General features: G+C 40.5%; 1 protein-coding gene across 4 annotated transcripts in view; it reads left to right on the top strand.

Annotated features, from left to right (window-relative positions):
• The window catches only part of SEMA5A (semaphorin 5A), a 460,083-nt gene that overhangs the window by 395,801 nt on the left and 43,255 nt on the right, over positions 1-21,027 (top strand). For all 4 annotated transcript variants that reach the window (XM_070519875.1, XM_070519877.1, XM_070519876.1 and 1 more), the window contains one exon: positions 914-1,061. In XM_070519875.1, the coding sequence (XP_070375976.1) occupies positions 914-1,061 (148 nt within the window). The remainder of the gene's footprint in view (positions 1-913; positions 1,062-21,027) is intronic.

Genomic DNA, 21,027 nt, shown 5'->3' on the forward strand with positions numbered 1-21,027 from the left:
GTTCAAATAGTCCTTTAAATTGCCGTAGGTGTCTCACTAAATTTGGCTCTGTTCAGAGTAAGCTCTTCCACCCTACGGGCTGTAAGTTCTGGAACGCCAGGCTGTTTCTTGTTTTTCATTTGTGTTTATTTGTTTTTCTCATGTCATTTCATTTCACTTGTAGTATTAAAGATTGAGGAGAAATTCTACATGTCTCAGGCTGAAGAAGGCCTTATATATTTGGCAAAAAATTGACAATATGAATATCTAAGTGGAAGTATAGAAGTGTATTTAATCACTAAAAAATCGGACTAGTGTTTGTAAATGGTAATTTAACTCTCTTTGGATAGCAGATGTTCTTTTAAATTAAGGTTGTTGGACACCACTCTGAGAGTCTACAAGTAAATGTAGCTAGGCAGTATAGGGCATGAAGCTGCCTGCCAAAATCAGGCTTTAGCTTTTCTTTACCTTATATTCATAGGATTACGAGCCTTGTTTGATTCAAGGATGAGAAATGAATTCCAGATACACTTTGCTGACATTGTATTCATACCCTACTTTATCTTTCAATGTGTGTGTTTAGAAGATAAATGCCCTACCTGGATATTTTCTCTGTATTCTCATTTTTGGGTGTCTATTTGAAGGGTTTTGTTTTGTTTGTTTCTCTTTAATTGGCTGCACAGGAAGATCCATCCTGCATTGTGAGTTTAGCATTTTCTTCATTGTCTCCCGTGCATCTCATTGTCTGTGCACACACAGCATGGCCAACACCACATCTGCCTCCTTTCTGCACAACCACTCGGAATACGAAAAGCCCCTCCATGCAGAGCATGCCCATGTGTTCAACATCTGGTGCAGGGATGGAGAGTGGAAAGGGCTGTGGCCTCACGTTGCTCTAAATGGTTTCCTTTTCCTCTTGATTTCCCCATTACAGATACTGCAATGAGCATCTGCTGTGCCCCCCACACATGTTCTGGACAGGCTGGGGTCCTTGGGAACGGTGCACAACCCAGTGTGGGGGTGGCATTCAAGCTCGCCGCAGGACCTGTGAGAATGGGCCTGACTGTGCAGGCTGTAATGTGGTGAGTAGAGTCCTCCCCATCCCCAGCCCACATTTGAGAGCTGGGAGTCCAGACTTAAGACACACTAAATGTTCTGTGTACACTAGATTCTCTGCACACACTTACATTGCAAACATTAGGTATTTTGCAAATGCTAACTGCTCTGCACACACTTGGCAAACTGCAAAGATTAAGTGTTCTGCAGACTCTAAATGCTCTGCACACACTAGATGCTCTGCAAACACTATGTGCTCTCTAGGTACCAGCTGCTCTGTAAGCATGACATATCCAGACACTGGATGCTCTGTACACACTAGGTGGTCTGCAGGCACTAGGTGCTCTCACACACTAGATATTCTGCAAGCATTAGATCCTCGTCAGATGCTAAGTGCTCTGTAAACATTAACTGCTCTGTAAACGCGACATATCCAGGCACTAGATGTTCTGCACACACTAGATGCTATGAATCCCGTAAGTTTCTCTGGTTAATGAGAATGTCTGGAAGAGATACTGGAAATTCAGAGTAGCCTGGAGGCTTCTTGAATTAAATATTCACATATGAGGTAAACTGCCCCAGGGGTTTTTCAGATCTGATTCCAGGACAGTTTGATTCCAGTTCTGAGCTAGGACAAAAATTTCAACCTGCTTATCTCTCTTCACTATATTTGGTTTGGGAAAATGGGATAAAGTCCCCATGCTGAGCTCACACCAAGGTATAGAACACTGACAAACCTGAGACACTGAGGATTGACAACCTTTATGGGGCCATTGTCAGAACACATTTGATGCCAATTCAAAGGAAATGAAAGACAGCTTATCGTTTTGTTTGCCTTCCACCCTAGCAGGTCACATTTCTTTTAACACTTTAAACCCTCAAATACAATTCCGCTTGTTTAAGCACCTTCCCCAGGCCTATTGTGGTTCTCCTGCACCATCTGTCAGAATGACTGAGCACTGAAGGCTGCTGGGCTTTCACCTCATTTGCCTTCCCCTGGTGCTGGCGCTGCAGAGTGGAGACAGTGGGGATGTTTTGGTGAAGAGCAGCACAAGAAGGTCTGGCTTGGCATCCTTCCTCGCTGATCCTGCCGGTTGGTCTTTGCAGTACTTCCATAACCTTGGTTTATGAGGTTTAGTGATATTGTTGTGCTGCTGTGAAGTTTGTTTTTGTGAGATACAGAAACCACACATCCCAGATAGTCTGGGGAAATTCAGAGAGAGGAAGAGGGTTATGAGGTGCTTTGCCAGATATTACTCCCAACCCAAGGAGATTTCTTTTATTGGGATTTGCAATTAGATTTCTTCCCGTTTGCACTGGCAAAGATATTGCAGTAGATTTAATAGAGTCTACTGCTGATTCTAAAGGCACGTCTTTCCAGGCCAGCCTGAACTAACTTTGGACCATGAAAACTTTTGGTGTCCAATTTAGGATGATATATTTATCGATATCTCAGATGCTGAAATTTAAAATTATTTATTAAAATGTGAAGGGTCAATCTGTGAACATTCACTCACTCTAGGAAAACAATTCAAATGTGAATTGTTTGCCGAAATATATCATCCCTATTCCTAGTGGCTTGTCATCGAAGGCTGGGATCTCCCCTTCCATATCAGGGTTTGTCTCATCTGCTGGGAAACCACTGGGCTGGATGAGCTGAGATGATCTTGCACTTTAGTTTATGAAACATTGCAATACGAAGAACTCAGAAAACGTTTCAAGTCAATCATTTTCTTATTGCAAATTGACTAATAATTACATTTGAAAACAATTGAATGAAAGAAAAAATATATTAAGGAGAATACAGCATAACTCCCATTTAGTCACTGGAATATGTGTGTGTGTGATACATCTGGTTGTAAATGTAGAAATTAAATCTTTGTAAAATGTTAATGTACTCATTGAGTTATATCTAAATTTACAGATTATGGTTTATGAAACAAATATAACATCAGTTTTCAAATCGAGAAAAATATCACGCATATCTCCAATGAGCCTAATATCATTTTTTTTAAAAGTATTTTAGGGTTTTTTTGCCTTCCCCACCAAAGTTGATCCACTGGCCTCATACTTCCAAGAAGGTGTTATTGTGGCCCAAGGGAGCAATCCAATTTTAGTGTGGTAGAAGCACATATTTATTTTCCTTCCCACATGGCTTTTCCCATTTATCACGCTTTCTATTGCTCCTAGGGCAGGAATGCTAGCCTAGCCAACTGAGGAATGAAAGCGGGAAGAAGGAGGGGCTTGGTTTCTTTAGATTGCTTAGAAAATGTATCCTATCAATTACATTCCTAAGAAATTTACTTAGAAGTAGTAGCTATTTAGATAGAGTCACATATTGATCTTCACCTTCTAGCTGCAGTTTATCAATCTTTGGCCACGAAGTATGTTTATTTTTGATGGAGGTCTTTTATCAAGACAGTAGCTGTAAGCATAGGCAATTTATTGATTTTGGAACAATGAAGTGGATTATCTGCTCACCAGTATCAGGCTGGATGACAAGTCAGATGATATTTCTGAATCTCAGTCTCGTCCTCTAGGAAGGGGGTGACAGTCACTCCCTCCCAGAGCCACTGTTAGTGTCAGGTATGGTGATGCCCATGAGGTTGTGGCAGATGGTCTCATCTTTCAGGCCCGTCACTGTGAGTCCTTCCTAAACTGTTCATCTCTTCGATTTTTATTTCTGGGCTTCACCTGCTTCTCTGAGCTCAAGTTCATACAAATCTTCATAGGCTAATAAAATGTTATCTACACGGTAAGCAACATTTTTGTAGAAACTGTAAGAACTTGAATTTTCTGAGTACTACTGCAGCTTATAGAAAAAGAAAGAGTTGATTTTAAGTATTAACACCTTATAAAAATTTGAGAATATTTTCTTGCTCCACCATTTTAAAATTGAAATTTCATGATAAGATTTCCCAAGTTTCTCCTGGGAAATGTGTATGTGCTTGTCTTTGAATAAATCACTAAGCCGTTATTTAAATCTCAGTAAGAAAGGTTCAGTTCAGACAGTTCGGACCCACATGGCTGCCATTCCTTCTTTCCTTTTCATGAAACCCAGCTCTTAAAGTTCCAAAGTTGATAGCTTTTTGAGATCCTGTTTTTAGTCCTTTTGGATAAATACTCAGAAGTTGAATTTTGGGATCATATGGTAGTTCTATTATTAATTTTTCGAAATTAGAAATACTTTTTTCCATAGCGGCTACACCATTTTGCAATCCCACCAACAGGGTGCAAAGGTCCCAATTTCTCCACATCCAAAAGAATTGAAATCAGGATCTTGAATAGAAATCTGCACTCCTATTTTCATTGCAGCACTATTCATAATAGCCAAGATGTGGAAACAATCTAAACGTCCATCCTGGTGATCAATGGATAAAGAAAATGCAGTCTATACATACAATGGAATAGTAATTCAACCTTTCAAAAGAAGGAAATTCTGCAGCATGCAACAACATGGATGAACCTTGAGGACGTTATGCTAGGTGAAATTAGCCAATCACGGAAAGACAAATACTTTATGATTTCACTTATATGAGGTATCTGAAATAGTCAGATTCCTAAAGAGTGGAATGATGGTTCCAAGAGTTGGAAGGGGAGGGGGAAGAGGGAATTACTGATCAAGGAGCGTCAAGTTTCAGTTAAGCAAGAAGAATGAGCTCTAGAGATATGCTGTACAACGTGGTGCCTGTAGTCAACAATACAGCATTGTATAATTAAAAATTTAACAGGGCAGATCTCATGTTAAATTTTCTTACCACAGTAAAATAAACTAGAATAAAACAATGGAAAAATAAAGTTCAAGCGATAAAAAAGTTCCAAAGGTTGAAGGCTTGGGGTCATGGAGCCTGAGTTGTTTGGGGAGCTGACCGGCAAACACAGAGAGGGGCCTCCCCAGTTTCCACTTCATCCCTTCACACTGTGGCCTCACAGAGCAGGGAAGGACAGCACGGACGGTGGGGGAGCGAGGCCAAGCCCACGTCCCAGCTCTGCCTCTGAGTCTCCAGGACACTTGAGGTGCTGTTCCATGTCTCCAGTCAGCGCCCTCAAATGAAATAGGAGGCACCAACACCTGGCTGTTTGGGAGGTTACCGACAATGTAAGACACATATATGTGTGTGTACGAGTATCATATCCTATATATCCTAGCTCAGTGGTGGATCTAACAGAGACATTGATAAAATAGAAATATTATCACTGTCACTGTTGGCATCAACACACAGTCTTAGGGAAAAAAAATTCTATTTTTAAATACTATAACAATAACAACTCACATTTTATATTTACTATATTTAAAATCGTCTTTATATTAATATTTGTATTCATATATAAGTATCAATATTTTGTTAATTTATAGTAAATATAAATGTTATTTTATATCATATTTGAATTATTTATGTTTCATTTTTATCCTGTTTTGATAATATCTAGTAACCATAATGATAATTGTTAGACCAAGTCTTACAAATCCTAACTTACTGCGTAACGTCAAACGAGTTATTGAAATGAAGTTATAGTTAAGCACACTGGAGTCATTATTTAGGTGTGTTATGATAGACTGAAATCCTGCGTATAATAAAACTCGCACAGGAACCCAGGACGGTAGGAGCGAGGAATAAGGGAAAATCATGCTATTTATTGATGACCCACTGAGAGCCCGCTGCAGTCTATCTGCCTTTCATTCTGCTCCGCTTCCTGAATGTGACTTTGCTGTACCAGTGTTGGCGGGTCAGAAAGGTGAGACCGCCTGGGTGGGTCAGCTGCCCAAGGGGACTGAGCCCATCCATAGAGGAGTGGGCGCCAGGGAGAAGGTGTCACCATTCTACCTGGGGAGAACAGACAGAGAGAGGGTCAGTGTCTGTTCAAGGTCACATTACCAGGATTTAAGCCTCAATCACATCAGTGGCTTGAAAATCCAAAGTTATAATTATTTGATTTACAATAATTACCTAGATCATTTAGAGCAGCCACGTTGGGGTTAACGGTCTTTGGCATATTTTTGTTTACTGCGGCCGCCACAGAAAATAAAGGGGCGAGCAGTGTGACATTAACTGGCAAGAGCTAACATCCCCCACCCACAAAAACTAGATCGATTTAAAAAGTAGTTATTAGAAAGACTCTTTTCCTTTCCTCCTTAATTGATACAGTTATCTCTAGTGTCGATTTATTTTTTTGGTGCTAAAATATTTTCCAGAGAACCACACCTCTTTGCAATGACACCGACTTCTAGTCAAATGGGACAGCTGCCACCTCCTTTCTTTCTTTCTTTTTTTTAATTTTAATTTTAATTTATTTTTTGAGGAAGATTAGCCCTGAGCTAACATCCCCCACCAATCCTCCTCTTTTTGCTGAGGAAGACTGGCCCTGAGCCAACATCCATGCCCACCTTCCTCTACTTTACATGTGGGACGCCTGCCACAGCATGGCTTGCCAAGCAGTGCATAGGTCTACACCGGGGATCCGAACTGACGAACCCCGGGCCACAGAAGCAGAATGTAGGAGCCTAACCACTGCACCACCAGGCTGGCCTTGGCACCTCCTTTCTATATAAAATATAGAGGAAACATAAACAGAGAGACTGAGGTTTTCAACTTGAACAAATAGTTTTTAAATAGGCTGTTTGCTAGTCTGTGGCTGTTAGTTCCCTTGTCCTCGTATTTAGTGTTTCCTCATTTTTGAATGAGTGATTTTCTAGAGATCAGTGGTCCTGCCATGGAGGACGGACACATCTTTGTGAGGAGGTACCTAGGAAGGTCTCTCCTTGCTCAGTTATTTTTGTTGTTTTCGTTCTGTTTGTACAATCTAAGCCCAGCCTACGCTAGCCTGCAGGTCCTTGAACATAGTCAGTTTACATGGAATCCTATGTGTTGAAGTGTTATTATTTCTCTTTGGGCCAAGCTCCATGTCTGCTCGCTTCTTTGCTGCCCTCACAAGCCTTGACAGCTCAGTCGCAGACGCCACCCAGCCTCTTGATATGAGTTACTTCTTGGGGTGTCTGGAAGCTTCACTTACTTTAATAAGCCAGTTGGCCCTTCTGATTTAGATACTACTAGTTCTATCCATTGATAACGAAAATGCCATTTTATAATTCTGAAAAAGCAATTTCCTTATGTAAAATTTAATACATAAAGTAAAATCAAGTCATTGATTCTAACTCAATTGAGAACATAGGGAATTTTTTAGATAAACATAATATTTTTCATCACCATCGCCATCATCATCCTCATCGCCATTATAATTTCTACATGCCAGATAATATTTAAAGTGCTTCTTAGGGATTTTATGATTTATTCCTCCCAGTTAACCAATGATGACTATTAGAGTAGCTATTTTTTAGATGTGCAAACGGCACAAAGAGGCACCATGAGCCAACTCGATGAGGGGTGGCCAGATGCAAAGCCAGGGATTTTATAATTCTAAATGCATTTTATAATTCTAGATGTATGGATAGCCTGCGTGTTTCCCAACTACATTCTGTGACTTCATGTAATATCTGAAAATAATTTAAAAGGGTAAAGGTTAAAAGACTGCAGTTTTCCTAACGTTACCTAAACACAAACATGCTTATAGAAATGTTTTGCCCAGGTAAGTATGATCCACAGCCCATTTGGTTAAAGAGAATCAAATAAAAAGCTGAAAAAAAGCAATCTTTTATCACTTATTGAGAACAACAGACAACCCTTGGTGGCTTCAGAGAGTGCATAAAACTGACGCCCAGAGGGACTAGAAGATTCTTAGGGAAGCCCCAGATATTCGGATCCACCTAGGAGGGGCACCTCTCCAGTCCCTATCCTCCAAAGCCACTGCATACAGTTGTGCAGGCTGTGCACTGCCTAATTCCAAGGGGTTGTCCAAGGTCATATAAATGTGAGTAGTTCCCCTGTAGAAGAACAATGCACAGCCTGGGTGGTATACGTGGGACCCTCAGGGCTACTCTCGCCTTGACCTGAGTGCATGAAAACTGCACTTCTTCAAAGCTTCAAAAACACGGAGGGTGGTTGTGACCTTTTCTTTTGGACTGCATCCTGTGTTGTGGAGGGAGGAGCTGAGGGGGGCCAGCCAGGCGTCTTTGCTTGGGCTCCATTTAAAGTAGAGCTTGAGACAAAACAAAGGCTTAGATCAGAGAGTTTATTTGGGAGATGAATCTACAGCAGCAGGTGGGAGGGATGCGGGAATGAGGCAGGGAAGGCGGAAAGCCCACAGTAGGCTTTGCTGTCAGAGTCTCTGCTGTGGTAGCAGGGCAGTGTCCCTCCAGGGGGCTGAGAAGTCTGCAGAATGTCCCAAGAAATGCCTTCCCTCCATGGGCTGCCCGTGACTGAGGGACGCTCCCTGCTGCCCCATCACAAGCCCAGTAAGCCTCAGGTCTCGGAGAAGAGGGCCATGCAAAAAGCCACTGGCAGTGAGGTCTGGAACCCAGGTGGGTGCTGGGGGCAGACAACTGCCCACCACCATGCCTGGGGCTGGGGTCATGGGGGGGGCCACACTGTGGGGACCCTAAAGCACCTGCTCCACCTGGCTTCATGGAAACAAATCCTGACAGCCCTGGAATGGGCTGAGGAACACAGAATTTCTGAAGCTGCAGCCCAGTAACTGAGGTTCAACACTAACTGGGGCTCTTCTGCCTTGTAGTGTCTCAGGGACTCCTGAGAACTTTCCAGACATCAGATGGCTATGAATGAAAAGCTGCAGGGGTTCCTGGGAAAGGTCTCCTTGTTCCTCAAAAAGAGACACAGGAAGGGAGGGTTCCATTCTTCCTCTGGATACTGGTGTGAGGGAGGTGAAGCTGGAATTGCTACTCCCCACTTGGTGGCAGCCTGAGGGGCCACCAGGTCCAGGCAGAGGAGCAGGAGCAAAGCGGAGAGGCAGAGCTGGGGACACCGAGGGGCCCATCTGTCTGGGAGCTGCCCTTGCTGGGGACTGGCTGAGTGAGATCAAAAGTTCCCAGTATTATGCTGAGTAAGAGTGGTGATAATGGGCACCCTTGTCTTGTTCCTGTTCTCAGAGGGATGGCTTTCAGTTTTTCACCATTGAGTATGATGTTGGCTGTGGGTTTGTCATATATGGTCTTTCTTATATTGAAGTATTTTTCAACTATACCCATTTTATTGAAAGTTTTTATCATAAATGAATGTTGGATCTTGTCAAATGATTTCTCCATCTATGGACACTAAACTTTTGGTGGTGAACATGATACCATCTATACAGAAGCTGAAATATAATAATGTACACCTGACATTTACATAATGCTATAAACCTGTATGACCTCAATAAAAATATTTCCCCATGGCTTCAGCTAATTTGAGTCAAAAATCATCCTAACTGCTATGCCCACTCCCTACCTCACCACCCTCCTCCTCAGAAGCACCTCAAATCCCAGATCCTTAAAAATAGGGGAAGGGGTAGGCAAGCACCCCCTACCCTGAGCTATCTCCTACATTTCCCATCTATGGAAGCTGCTTCTCAAATACCACTTAAGAACTGATATTAAAAGGCATGTTCTTTCTTAATTGCTGTATCTGATGGAGATGATCTTAAATTTTCGTGTGGTCCATCACCATGAAAGCTCAACAGATGACCTTAACTTTCATGAACAAGGTCACAGTGTGAACCCCTCCATTGCACGGTGCCTGTAAAACGCATTCCCTTCTATTTCCAGATATTCTTCCGCAAGGGAAATGATTGATCTTCCTAGCTGAAACTTGATATTACATCTTCATAAGCATGGGAATGCAAATTTGCTTTCTTTTGTTATGTGGTATGTCAGTGAAGAGTTTGAAAATATGAAAGATTGTCAGAGTGAAAATGCCACATTTTCTTTGAAGAGGGTTTAGTACTTTGAAAAAGTTAATGTCAGTATACCAAATCAAGTGGTACAGCTCATGGCCACAAAAGTGTAAGTTTTCTGAAATTTAGCCCTGGCGGTTCAGCGATCAAGTTTAAGAATGATGCATGACGCAGAGGGAGAGAAAAGAAAAATGATGGATTATAGGAATTAATCCATCAAAAGTCTGCCTCTAGAACATGTGAATTATCATCTACAATCTCTGGAAATTGCAGTTGGTAAGGAGATCTAGAGTGTTTCACAAAACGTTTTATTTATGGTATTGGAGGAGTCTGTTGCACAGATTTCTTTGGCTTTACAAAAAAATCAGGTTGGTTTCTGCCTTTAATAAGTCAAATACAGTGACTGCAAAGTTAATTGAAAAGGGATACTTTCAGAATAGAGGTTTTCTGCTGGAAAAGTGAGTTAATTGTGACACACACACACAGATTTTCCCTTTACAGTTTGCCAATAAATTCCATATTAAAGATTCTCCGATACTTGACATTAAAATACCTAAAATTTACTCATGGAGACACAATAATGGGATTCCCAGTCATAACAGTTTCTACTAATTGGCCATGAGTTCTGAAATCTTTTATAGTCCTGAGTAAGTACACAGTGCACATGGAGCAAACCAATTCTTTTAAAGGCATAACGAACACTCAGCCATCGGAAACCCACATTTCTGTTTTAAACAATGCCACATTTTTAGTTGCTACAAAATAAGTAATTAAATATGGCTTTCTAAGTTTAAAGCCTTAGTAGCAGTTCCTCTAAAAACAATCAGGATATATCTTTTTTTCCAAATGCATCTTCAGTCTTTGTTTATAGCCCTGCTGACAATTTGGGGCTAATCATAGGTTATCGGTAGAAAATGCTCCTTGGGTGGTTTAATCGATTTCATGTCCCTGACAAATTGGGCACTTATTATTGGTCAGTTTCTCACCTTGTCTAGGCACTTGCCACTGCAATTAAAGGCAATGCTCTTGGAGTAGTGTTGCTTGTTCATAGTTTTTAAAAAGTGATTTAGTTATGCAGCCAAAATGGCCTTTAAATGATGTACTCTGAAGCTGCCCCTCTCATTGCAATGAGGACTTCCTGTCCCAATGTGCAGTTTGTAGCATCAAGGATGGGCTCTTGAACTTATTTTCATCTTTCGGTAGTTGTGTCTCCCCTCTAGCCTTTAAAAATTATATTTCAGTCCAGCACATCACGGCACAGGCAGAGGCCATGGTTCCAGGAGGCATTTTCATGCCTTATAGCAGCTTGGGTCGTGACTGCATGAAAAGAATATTCTGCCCACCCAGCCATCCCCATGTGAGAGCTGTGGCTCTATACTGATATTAACTCTGCCCAACCAGCATATGGGGAAGTGGAGAGAAACAGAGGTCTGATCTATTTGAGTTTCATGTTATCATGGCCGACCTATTGCCCCAGCTGACTCATTTCTGAAATCCCCTCTAAAATCAGGTAAATAAGCAAGCAAACAAAAACTTAGAAAGACATCCTCTGATCGAAGGCTTTTGTCACTTACTCAACTGATTGTGCCTCTTGTGTTGTGGTCTCATTTGGTGTACTCAGCTTTGCAAGACCTGCGTATGTCACAGTCTTAATAGATGTTTGAATTCACAGTGATGCAACTAGAATCTGAGCATCTTGATTTTTTACCACTTTCATTCCACCATTATTTAATAAATGTTAATCTTCTACCCTGTGATGGGCTCGGGATACCTGGTGAATAAGGGATTTATGGTCCCTGCTTAAAACTGAGGAAGGAATCCTCACTTGAGAAGCTTACACCAAAATGGCCTGTGTACCGTTTGGTTCATGACCGTGTTTTGGGTTGTGGGTGCTGTTATTCACAATGTGCTTTAAAACCGATTTTCACTTAGCAAGGATGAAGTGTGTTGTAGAAATAGTCCACATGTATACAAGCGCACCCAGAGGATTTTAAAATAAGTTTTGATCGCATTATACTTGTCATCTGGTTTGGCTCATGGCAGACAGTTCTTCCTTTTGGAGAACTAACATAAGTGTTTAATTATATCAACAATATGTTTTAATTTGTGTTTTGTTTAAGATTTGCATTTCCCATTTTTTTATTATTTCATCAGAGTGCCTCCAGTGTAATTATTGAACACGTATAATTTCAGTTGTTAAAACAATTCACATACATAATAGTTTTCAAAGCAACTTGTAATTAAGTAAAGCAGGAAGCAACAGATGTTGGAGCATGAAAAAATGGTTTTAAAACATTGAACATTTTTCACAAATGCCATGGTTTCTTTCTTCCCAAGTGCTATCCTTTAGTAATCCTAAAATTTTCTAAGAACTAGAGCCTAGCTCAAAACTCTTCTATGTGAATACAAGAAAGAATATAAGAAGCTTCTGCAACATTTAGGTTTTCTCATTACTATTCATGAATAGAAATACAAGGTTACATTTAGAAGTTGTCAAAATTTGTCAGAAAACAAAAAAAAGCTTAATTATTTTGCTCTTTAGTCTGCTGATGCGCCACAGTACCAGACATTCTTAGAACAGCTGTCTCTGCATTTCACTCCACGGCATGTTTTTTCAAGATCTGGTTGACTTGTAGAATCTCATGAGGTTCTGGTTTGAAAGAAATAGTTGCAATAAAGACTGTTGAAGACAGAATTGGCACATACCATGTCACATTCTTGCATTATTTTATAAGCTATGATGCGTGAGAAATTACATCCCACACACTACTATTTGGCATCTTGCTTCCATCATGATGTGAAACATTTTCCACATCTGTTCCAGTCCATCCTAATCCCAGGAAATTGCCCAGTTTGGGACTATTATTAGAAAGCACTCGTTGAAGGAACTCTAGTGTCATCGTGTGGGAGAAAGAAATGGCGGTGGCTGAATGAAGGAACCTATAGAATCTACCTTATAAAATTATTCAGCCTCTGCATATGAAACCAGAAGCACATGAACCATAGCCCCTCAAAAGGGAGAGAGATAAAAATAGCAGGGCAAACAGATGGAATCCAGACTTCCAGAGGAGCCCTGTGATGTCCACCAGGCAGTTTTCTTATGAAGCTTATTTAATTGCTTTCTTTCTCTGATCTTCTTGCAACTGCTAATAGCTTTTAGTGAGAAAGCCCTGGCATCTGAAAGTGAAGGGGGAGGAAAGGAACTGTGTCTGTTACATGAGTCTTGTTAGATAATTAATTTTTCTAATATTTGATGTGATCTTCTATGATATTGTTAATTTCTAAGTAGTTTTACATATGAAAGAAAGGAAATTCTCAGTGACTGGTTCATGTTGTCATCCTGTCTCCTGTAGAATTTTCAGATCTTTTCATCTGTATATCCAGACAACCAAAAGTGTTGACTGTCTGTTGTGTGTGAAGAATTTTTCTAGGCACTGTGGAAGATAGGCAGATACATACAATAAAATTTCTAACCTCAAGGAGTTTACTTTCTAGCTTAGGAGAAAAAGATATAAATCAAATGGCTAGAATATAAGAAATAAGTCAGGAATGCTGATGGGACAATTCAGAGAAACACTGTTGAGTCCAGAGGAGGAAGAGGTTACCTCTGGCTGGATGGGTCAAGGGCCCAACAAGGTTGTGGCCAGGATTTGGCCAAGTTGAGATGGGAGTGAGAGCTTCTCTGTGAAAGGAACACGAATGAAGGCTGTGGATCAAAAGATGTGGGGTCTATACAGGGAGCCCTGAGTAGCATCATTTATGTGACCTGAGGATGTGTAAAGGAATGTGGCAAGACACAGATTTGGAAAGTAAGTTGTTTCTCTCATAAAAAGTCTTGAATACCAGGCTAAGTATGCAGTCATCCAACTCTCGTTAACGTGCTGTGGCAGCTACATAATTGGAGCTAGACTGTCTTGGGTTAATATTTCCACAGTATAACTCCTTCAGTGATTTCAAACAAATAAGCTACATCATGTTTTCAATTATTTTTCCCTTGCAGTGAAAAAAAAAATCATGTTGATTTTCCTATCTAAAAGATAGAAGCTATCCAATTGTGAGTACAGACATGATGTTGTACGTGCAAATATGTGTGTGCGTACGTGTCTATGGTCCTTATTCTGAAGTAAGCTATTTTCCCACATTCATTCCTTCAACTCTAGTAGGTACTCCTAAACCTGAAAAACTTAAATTTAATGTCAGTATTGCCAAAAAATATGCTATATAAACTTGGGTTTAGTCCTATTTCAAAGAGGAAAGTTCCATCCTGCTAATATAAGAGGAATTAAGTTGTTTTTAAACTTACTAATAACAAAAATATAAAGTGAAGATATTCTACGATTTTAGAGTCAGCGACAATATCTATTTTATTCATGACTGTATCCCCAACACCTAGCAAAGTATAGGATACTGAATAAGTGAACCTAGTTATTGAATATGTGTATTAATTTTTTTAAAGATGATGGCAATTTGGGAAAATATTGTCAACATTTTTTCTAAGGAAGTGATTATTCTCATGTATTGTATTGTTCCTGTCTACTTTTTGGTTTGTCCTTACAGTCTCTTATAAGGGAATATATTTTGTGGTTAGTCTTCTCTTTCATAGGGGTTCTTCACATCCCAATGGAGGTGCTTTTGGTTTACAATTAATTTTTTTTCCCATGAAACTTGCTTATAAACATTTAATTTCTTGTTCGTATTCTTAAATTATTTCAAATTCTTTCCAATTAGCTTTACAAGGCTGCTCCAAACAAACCAAATTTAGTACTGCAAAACAGTATACCCATAGTAATAGTGTATGAAGTTCATTAAAATTGGTTTTGACATTAAATTATACTTGGCAAAGACCTTCTATGACCTTTCAGACTCATAGGCAAGACTTGAGTACATATAACTAATGCAGAGTACCTAATTAGAAAAGTAAATCTGAATTTAATATTTTAAAGTGGCATGGATTCCAATATTTGAGCTCCCCTTTGTAAATACAAATTTAAATGTAATAGCCCTGAGCCCTTTTCAGACCATCATCCCGCCTGTTAATCAAATGTTGTCTGGTTTCCTTTGATGCACTTTGTGCACACCAACCCGAGTCTAGTCTACCTCCGTTCCCTCAACAAATGAGTCTTGAACAACTATGAGTATGAGCTACAGCTTGGGAGGTGGGCTGGGTGGAATGCGAATCTGGGTAAGTTACTGTCCTTGGCCTCAAGGAGCTCTCAGCCTGGGAGGAGAAAGAATACTAAGGACCAAATAACATCAGCTCCAGTAGAAGGTACCGTAGTCCCTACAAACTGCAGGTGTCCAGGGGATGGAAGGAGGCAGGCGTGTAACTTTAATCCCCCTGAAATTGCAATGGTTTCTCTAGAAAAGCTCCATGTCACCATTGTAGCCGAAGTCATTTGAATATTTGAGGGGTTGCAGAGACTTAGAGAGATGAGTGCTTAATGGGACTTTGAATACAAATGGTGTCCCCAGCAGTTTGCTCCAACAAGAGGGGCCGGCGCTGGAATTGGCTAAGGCTCTGGTATTTCCCTGCGGGTGCCTGTGGGGGTGGGTTGCCGTGGGACCAGAGGGCTGTGAAGGTGCCCCCCTGTGTCCACTGAGGAATCCTCACTGTTTACACTGCAGAACAGAGGTCTGCCTGTGGACCTCCAGTACATTTGTTATGTTTTCCCATGCACTCGAATCTCGTGGAAACAAATGGACCTTTCAACCTGCCCATGCACTAAAACTGGAGATCTGCATACTTCTGGTCCATTGGGGTGATATTATATTTTGTAAACCACAATCCCTGGGGTTATTAGGGAGATGTCTTCTATGTGTGTGCCTGCGTGAAAGGATTTGGCAGGCGTTTTCTTGTGTGCACATATCTTCTGTGATCTTCCCAGGGCCTCTCGTGCTCTCATTGTCTTGTCTGTCATCCTCGGCACTCACAGATCATGTTATCCTCCGATGTGCCCCAGGAGGTACAACATAATGACAGGAATCTGGCCAGGGGAAACCCTACTTCATCCTGATACAAATGGCTAATTTTTAAAGTTCTGACATTTCACTTCTACCTTTTACCTGAATCTTTGCAAAAAAGTGTAATTAATGGAAATTATAGCTTTTTCTCTGAGTAGACTTTGCTCCCTGTTCCTCAGCAGAATTTGCAACTTCCTTTTTTTTGCTTTTATGCTGATATTTGTGTCGGTGAGGCCTCTGAGTCGGTGCGGCTATGAGTTTACCATAAACTTACTGGATTTTGTCTCATTTGTTTGAAAAGAATCTGAATTAACTTCCAGCCTGAGTGCTCAAGTTAAAGAGGACGAGTTTCCCACGTAATATTTACAACGGGACTAGTATTACAAAAGAACATTTTATAATCCTGGCACTTTGCAGGCATTTTATTTACATCTCAGTGGATATTTGCCTACATGGTTTTAAATTGTAAATCTTGTCCTCCTACTAACCCAATCCTGGGGAAATCGTCAGGGAGCCTGAAGTTAGAGAGAGCTGGGTGATGTCATGGCTTTTCCTCTAGTCCTCTCCACTGGGGAGGGGAGGTGCTCCCAGCAACTTGGGAATACTTTAGGGAGAACAGCAGGAGATTCCAAGCTCCCAGCTGCCAATGCCCTGTCTCTGTGGCTCACCTTCTTGAGCACCTTCTCAGTGCCTGTCACAAAATAGTTGCTCAATGAATTGTGTGAACTGCATTGGCAACATTCAAATTAAGGGAGAGCTATCACATTTTTGGACCAGCAGCAGAGATCAAACGTTCTCTCTGGAAGTCCCCAAGCAGTCATCATATTTGTAAGAATACATGCAGAGAACAATCAGTTCTTCAGCATTCTGAGTTTTATTTATCTCTGTCTCCATCACTTAAACATTCGGGTGCCTTTGCTCATGGGGCACCTCTTGTTTTTCTTTTTCTGAGGAAGATTAGCCCTGAGCTAATCCTCCTCTTTTTGCTGAGGAACACTGGCCCTGTGCTAACGTCCTCTCCTTTATATGTGGGATGCCTACCACAGCATGGCTTGCCACGCAGTGCCATGTCCGCACCCGGGATCCGAACCAACAAAACCCGGACTGCCAAAGCAGAAGGTACGCACTTAACCGCTGCGCCACTGAGCCAGCCCCCATGGCCACCTCTTTGAGTGAGGGAATGCTATGAGAAGTTAGAGCTAGTAGTGCTAGCTCATAGAGATGGCAGCAGGGATTCTGAGCGGTAGAATGAGAGGGACAGTTGCCTTAAAACAAGGACTTCCGTAGCACCTTCTCCCAAGCTAATATGTCTAGTGGTTGAGTTGCTTGGTGAATGGTGTTGGCTCTGAGGATTAGAAATGGATGCCACCCACGAGTACTGCTAACTCGTAAGGTGCTTTGTGTCAAGTAAATCAAGTTTTCCCTTCCAAGGGTCACAACATCACAGGTTCAGGTCTTGGCAGGCAGCTGACATGTTTTTATTTGAAGAACAGTGCCCCTTCTTCTAAATACAGAGAGCCCCGTGCCAAGGCTCATGGCTTACGAGAAGATGCTGGCTGAATTATAGCCCTCATGCACTCCCCCTGCCAGGATCTTCTTTTGTGCAGTGTACATATTGTGCAATTGTGTTCAAAAGTTAATTCATCGAGCTTTAAGTATAATATAAATCATGCATATTTAAATATTTACATTTTACTTGTGTTCATAATTCATAATACGACAAGATCAAGTGGAGAATCTTGTAAATAAGGAGTTTTATATTAATAAGATTAAGAGAATGTTATCGTCATTTCAATAAATACAGAACATTTGATAAAATTTAACACTCATTCATAATAGTTAAAAAATAGTTAACAAATAAAATAAATGTAAAAATTAAATTAAAAATTTTTAAAAACAGTTTTTAAAAAGTCAACAAAGAATGGATGGGAGTATCTTTAACCTTATGAAGGATACCTACTAAAATGTTATAGCAAACATGCAAACATTATCGTATGTAGTGGTGAAAGGTTAGACGCTTTTCCATTAAACTCAAGAAAAAAACAAGGTTTCTTGCCAGACCCGATAATGGTCAGTATTGCACTGGAGATCACAGTCAATTCAATTCAACAAAGCAAAGAGTTGTAAGGTCAAGGATGGAATTCATTTATCCCAAGGATTTCTTGCAGCTCTCTTACCTGTGTCTCAAAGGTCAGAGACTATTAGTTAATGGCTGGTCATTAGATTCAGGGTGACATTCATTTATTGCAGTGTTTGGCAAATGGCACCATGCTGAGCTCCTGCAGGTGGCATTGAGGGCTATACTCATCTGGATGGGCTCCTGGCCCCAGCCCCACTTGACCATAGCCACTTGATCTTCATGTGTTTGTATATTGTTTATCGATTGAAAGGTCATTAGTATTTTTAAAGATTTTGAATACCACTGTGGAAAAGTTATCAAAAAACCCGAGGTACCGTGGCTTATTTTCTGATGCATGGACCCCATTAATGCCATGTTTGACTGAGGAAGTGCCAGGAGGTCTGATGCTGGCCAACTGCCTGCTGTTTAATAAATAGCAAGTGTGCAGTGCCAGGCCAGAAATAGTAAAACAAGAAATAGGTTACCACTGTCTTCACAAATCTCACAGTCTATTAGGAAGATCCCTGTGCAGACAGGTCATTGTGGTCCTGCATCCTTCATCTGTTACACTCCAGGGAACAGTGGTAGCACAAAGAAAGGAGTACTAGTTTCAGGTAAATTTAGGAGAATCTCGTATTACAGCAAGAGCAAAGGCATAGAAGCCTGAAGCCACAGCATATGTTTATGGGACTTCAAGACAGTTGTTGTGGCTAGGATACAGGCCACAGAGTAGGGCAAGAAGGGTGGTGAGACAATGCTGTTAATCTGACTTTCCTAGGATCTGGGAAGCTGAGCACTGTGGTTTTTATCCTGCGGGTAACATGGAGCCACAGAAATGCAGTTAACACTGATTAGCCCAGTGTTCTAATGGGCACCACGACCCACCATTCAAAATCTCTTGTGCTACAGCCTCCTCGCATACTATTTGGATTATAATTTTGTGGAATTACATATATTTTGTATATAACTATATACTATATATAATAAATATATATTTAGGCTTCTAGCTGCTGTGGTCATTCCTGCCTGCCTGTGTAAACTCCTGTTTGAACAAACCTCACCTCTCCCTCCACTGACTGTAATTTTCTGTCTGAATATGAATTAGGACATTTTGTGGTGTGATAAAGCAAAATAACCTCTATTACTGAGGAACATTCTAAAAGAAGAAAAGTAAATTTTTTTCTGTCACAGTATAAGAGAAAATTTTGATATCTGCAATCCTCTAACATATCACTTATTTTTTAATTCTATAGACTTATATTTGTACAAAAATTAAGCAGTTTATGGAAGGGCAGACCTCTTTACTCAGCCACTCTGTGGAATTTTGGGCCTAAATGAATAGAAATTGAAGCATAAAACAGTCAATACACTTGCTTAAATTTTGCAACATTTCCTAAGAGAGAAAAATGAATTATAAAGTCATCCACAGTACAGAATTCTAAATATTTCTATGGGTCTGAAACATGGCTTTGATTAAGAAACATCCCTGCCTTATTAAAGAAGTAACATTCTAGAACAAGAGATTTGTACCTGCATTTGTTAGTTTAGATACCTTTCATTTGTGAACTTCCATATAAGTGACCATCATAAGTTTTTGTATTTTCATGTATAAAAGTGTGTTTATATAGTGACAATAAGGGGAAAGGTTTGTATGGCTGAAAACTAAGGCATGGATGTATAACATGCATCAGGACAAATATCTGTGCCTGAAAATATGGATTTGGAAAAAGTTTATCCACTTCATTATTTAATCATCATTTTATATTTTAGGAATATACAGCAGAATGATTTTCTAGTCGTGGTTAAGTAGATGAAAATCCATAACATAGATCAGTCTTTAAACGTTGAGAGTTATTTTTTATAGGAAATGTCTAGAGAAATAAACTGTTTTATATCATTGCCATATATTAAATTTATTAAAGTCTAGAAATGTTTAACTTAACGTTTGATGTCAACATCTTGAATATTTTCATTCCACTGCAATCCTCATTTATGGGAAGGCAGCCACATCAATGCTGGTAACCAAGATCAAGGCCAGGTTTAGGAAGCAGGCAAATGACAGGAGTTTTGCTGTTCAGTCTTGTGGCAGACTCCGATGTCATGACAACTAACTGTTCTCTTTGATGCTTGCTCTGATAAGCTTAACCATCTACTGTCCAGACTGTCACCTAGGTGGAAGTAGAGAGATGACCATGAGAAGTGGGGGCATAGAACACAGCAGAGTTGTGGCCTAAAACTTAGATTACAGAAAAATAAAGACCAAGCAGATGAAAGAAATATGTTTAAGTTCTAATTACAACAATAAAAAATCTAATTCATTAATAGTATTGTCAGTAATGAGTAAATTTTTTTTGAGGAAGATTAGCCCTGAGCTAACTGCTGCCAATCTTCCTCTTTTTGCTGGGGAAGACTGGCCCTGAGCTGACATCCATGCCCATCTTCCTCTACTTTATATGTGGGATGCCTGCCACAGCATGGCGTGCCAAGTGGTGTCGTGTCCACACCTGGGATCCGAACCAGCAAACCCCGGGCCGCCGAAGCAGAATGTGCGAACTTAACTGCTGTACCACCGGGCCAGCCCCCAGTAATAAGTAAATTTAATTATAACCCTAAGACATCAATAAACCATTATATTAACTTCTGAGAGAGAAGGCTATAAATCTTAGAAATAAATCCATCAATAGCAGTCATAGACAAATTATTGTGTTATGATGTTGTCACTTCACTTAGAAAGAATAGTCACTTTTGTGATAGTTTGGGAAGGTTCATATGAAAGCCATTATATATTTATGTTACTGCATTGAGATGGTGATCCTACCGAGGAAGGACAAAGCCTTTATCCTCAGGTTGGAAAGACATCCCTTTTGCTGGGAGATTGGGGCACCTCTTGGCAATGTTGCTCCCAGATTTGAGAGGAAATCCAATAGAATAACGATGGAGAGCAGGGAGCCCCACCCAGGCCTTGGACCTTGGAATGGAACTGGCCCATCAGTTGTGACCACACGTCTTGGGCAGCCCACCCTCCTACCTCAGTCTTTTCATTAGCATTACTGCAGAGACCCTGTGATACATTTTTAACATCATAAAACTGGGAAACAAAGACTTTTAACTTTATCAAGCAAAAAGTA

Source organism: Equus asinus, chromosome 10 (assembly GCF_041296235.1).
Source record: "Equus asinus isolate D_3611 breed Donkey chromosome 10, EquAss-T2T_v2, whole genome shotgun sequence".
In the NCBI taxonomy this organism is placed as follows: domain Eukaryota; kingdom Metazoa; phylum Chordata; class Mammalia; order Perissodactyla; family Equidae; genus Equus; species Equus asinus.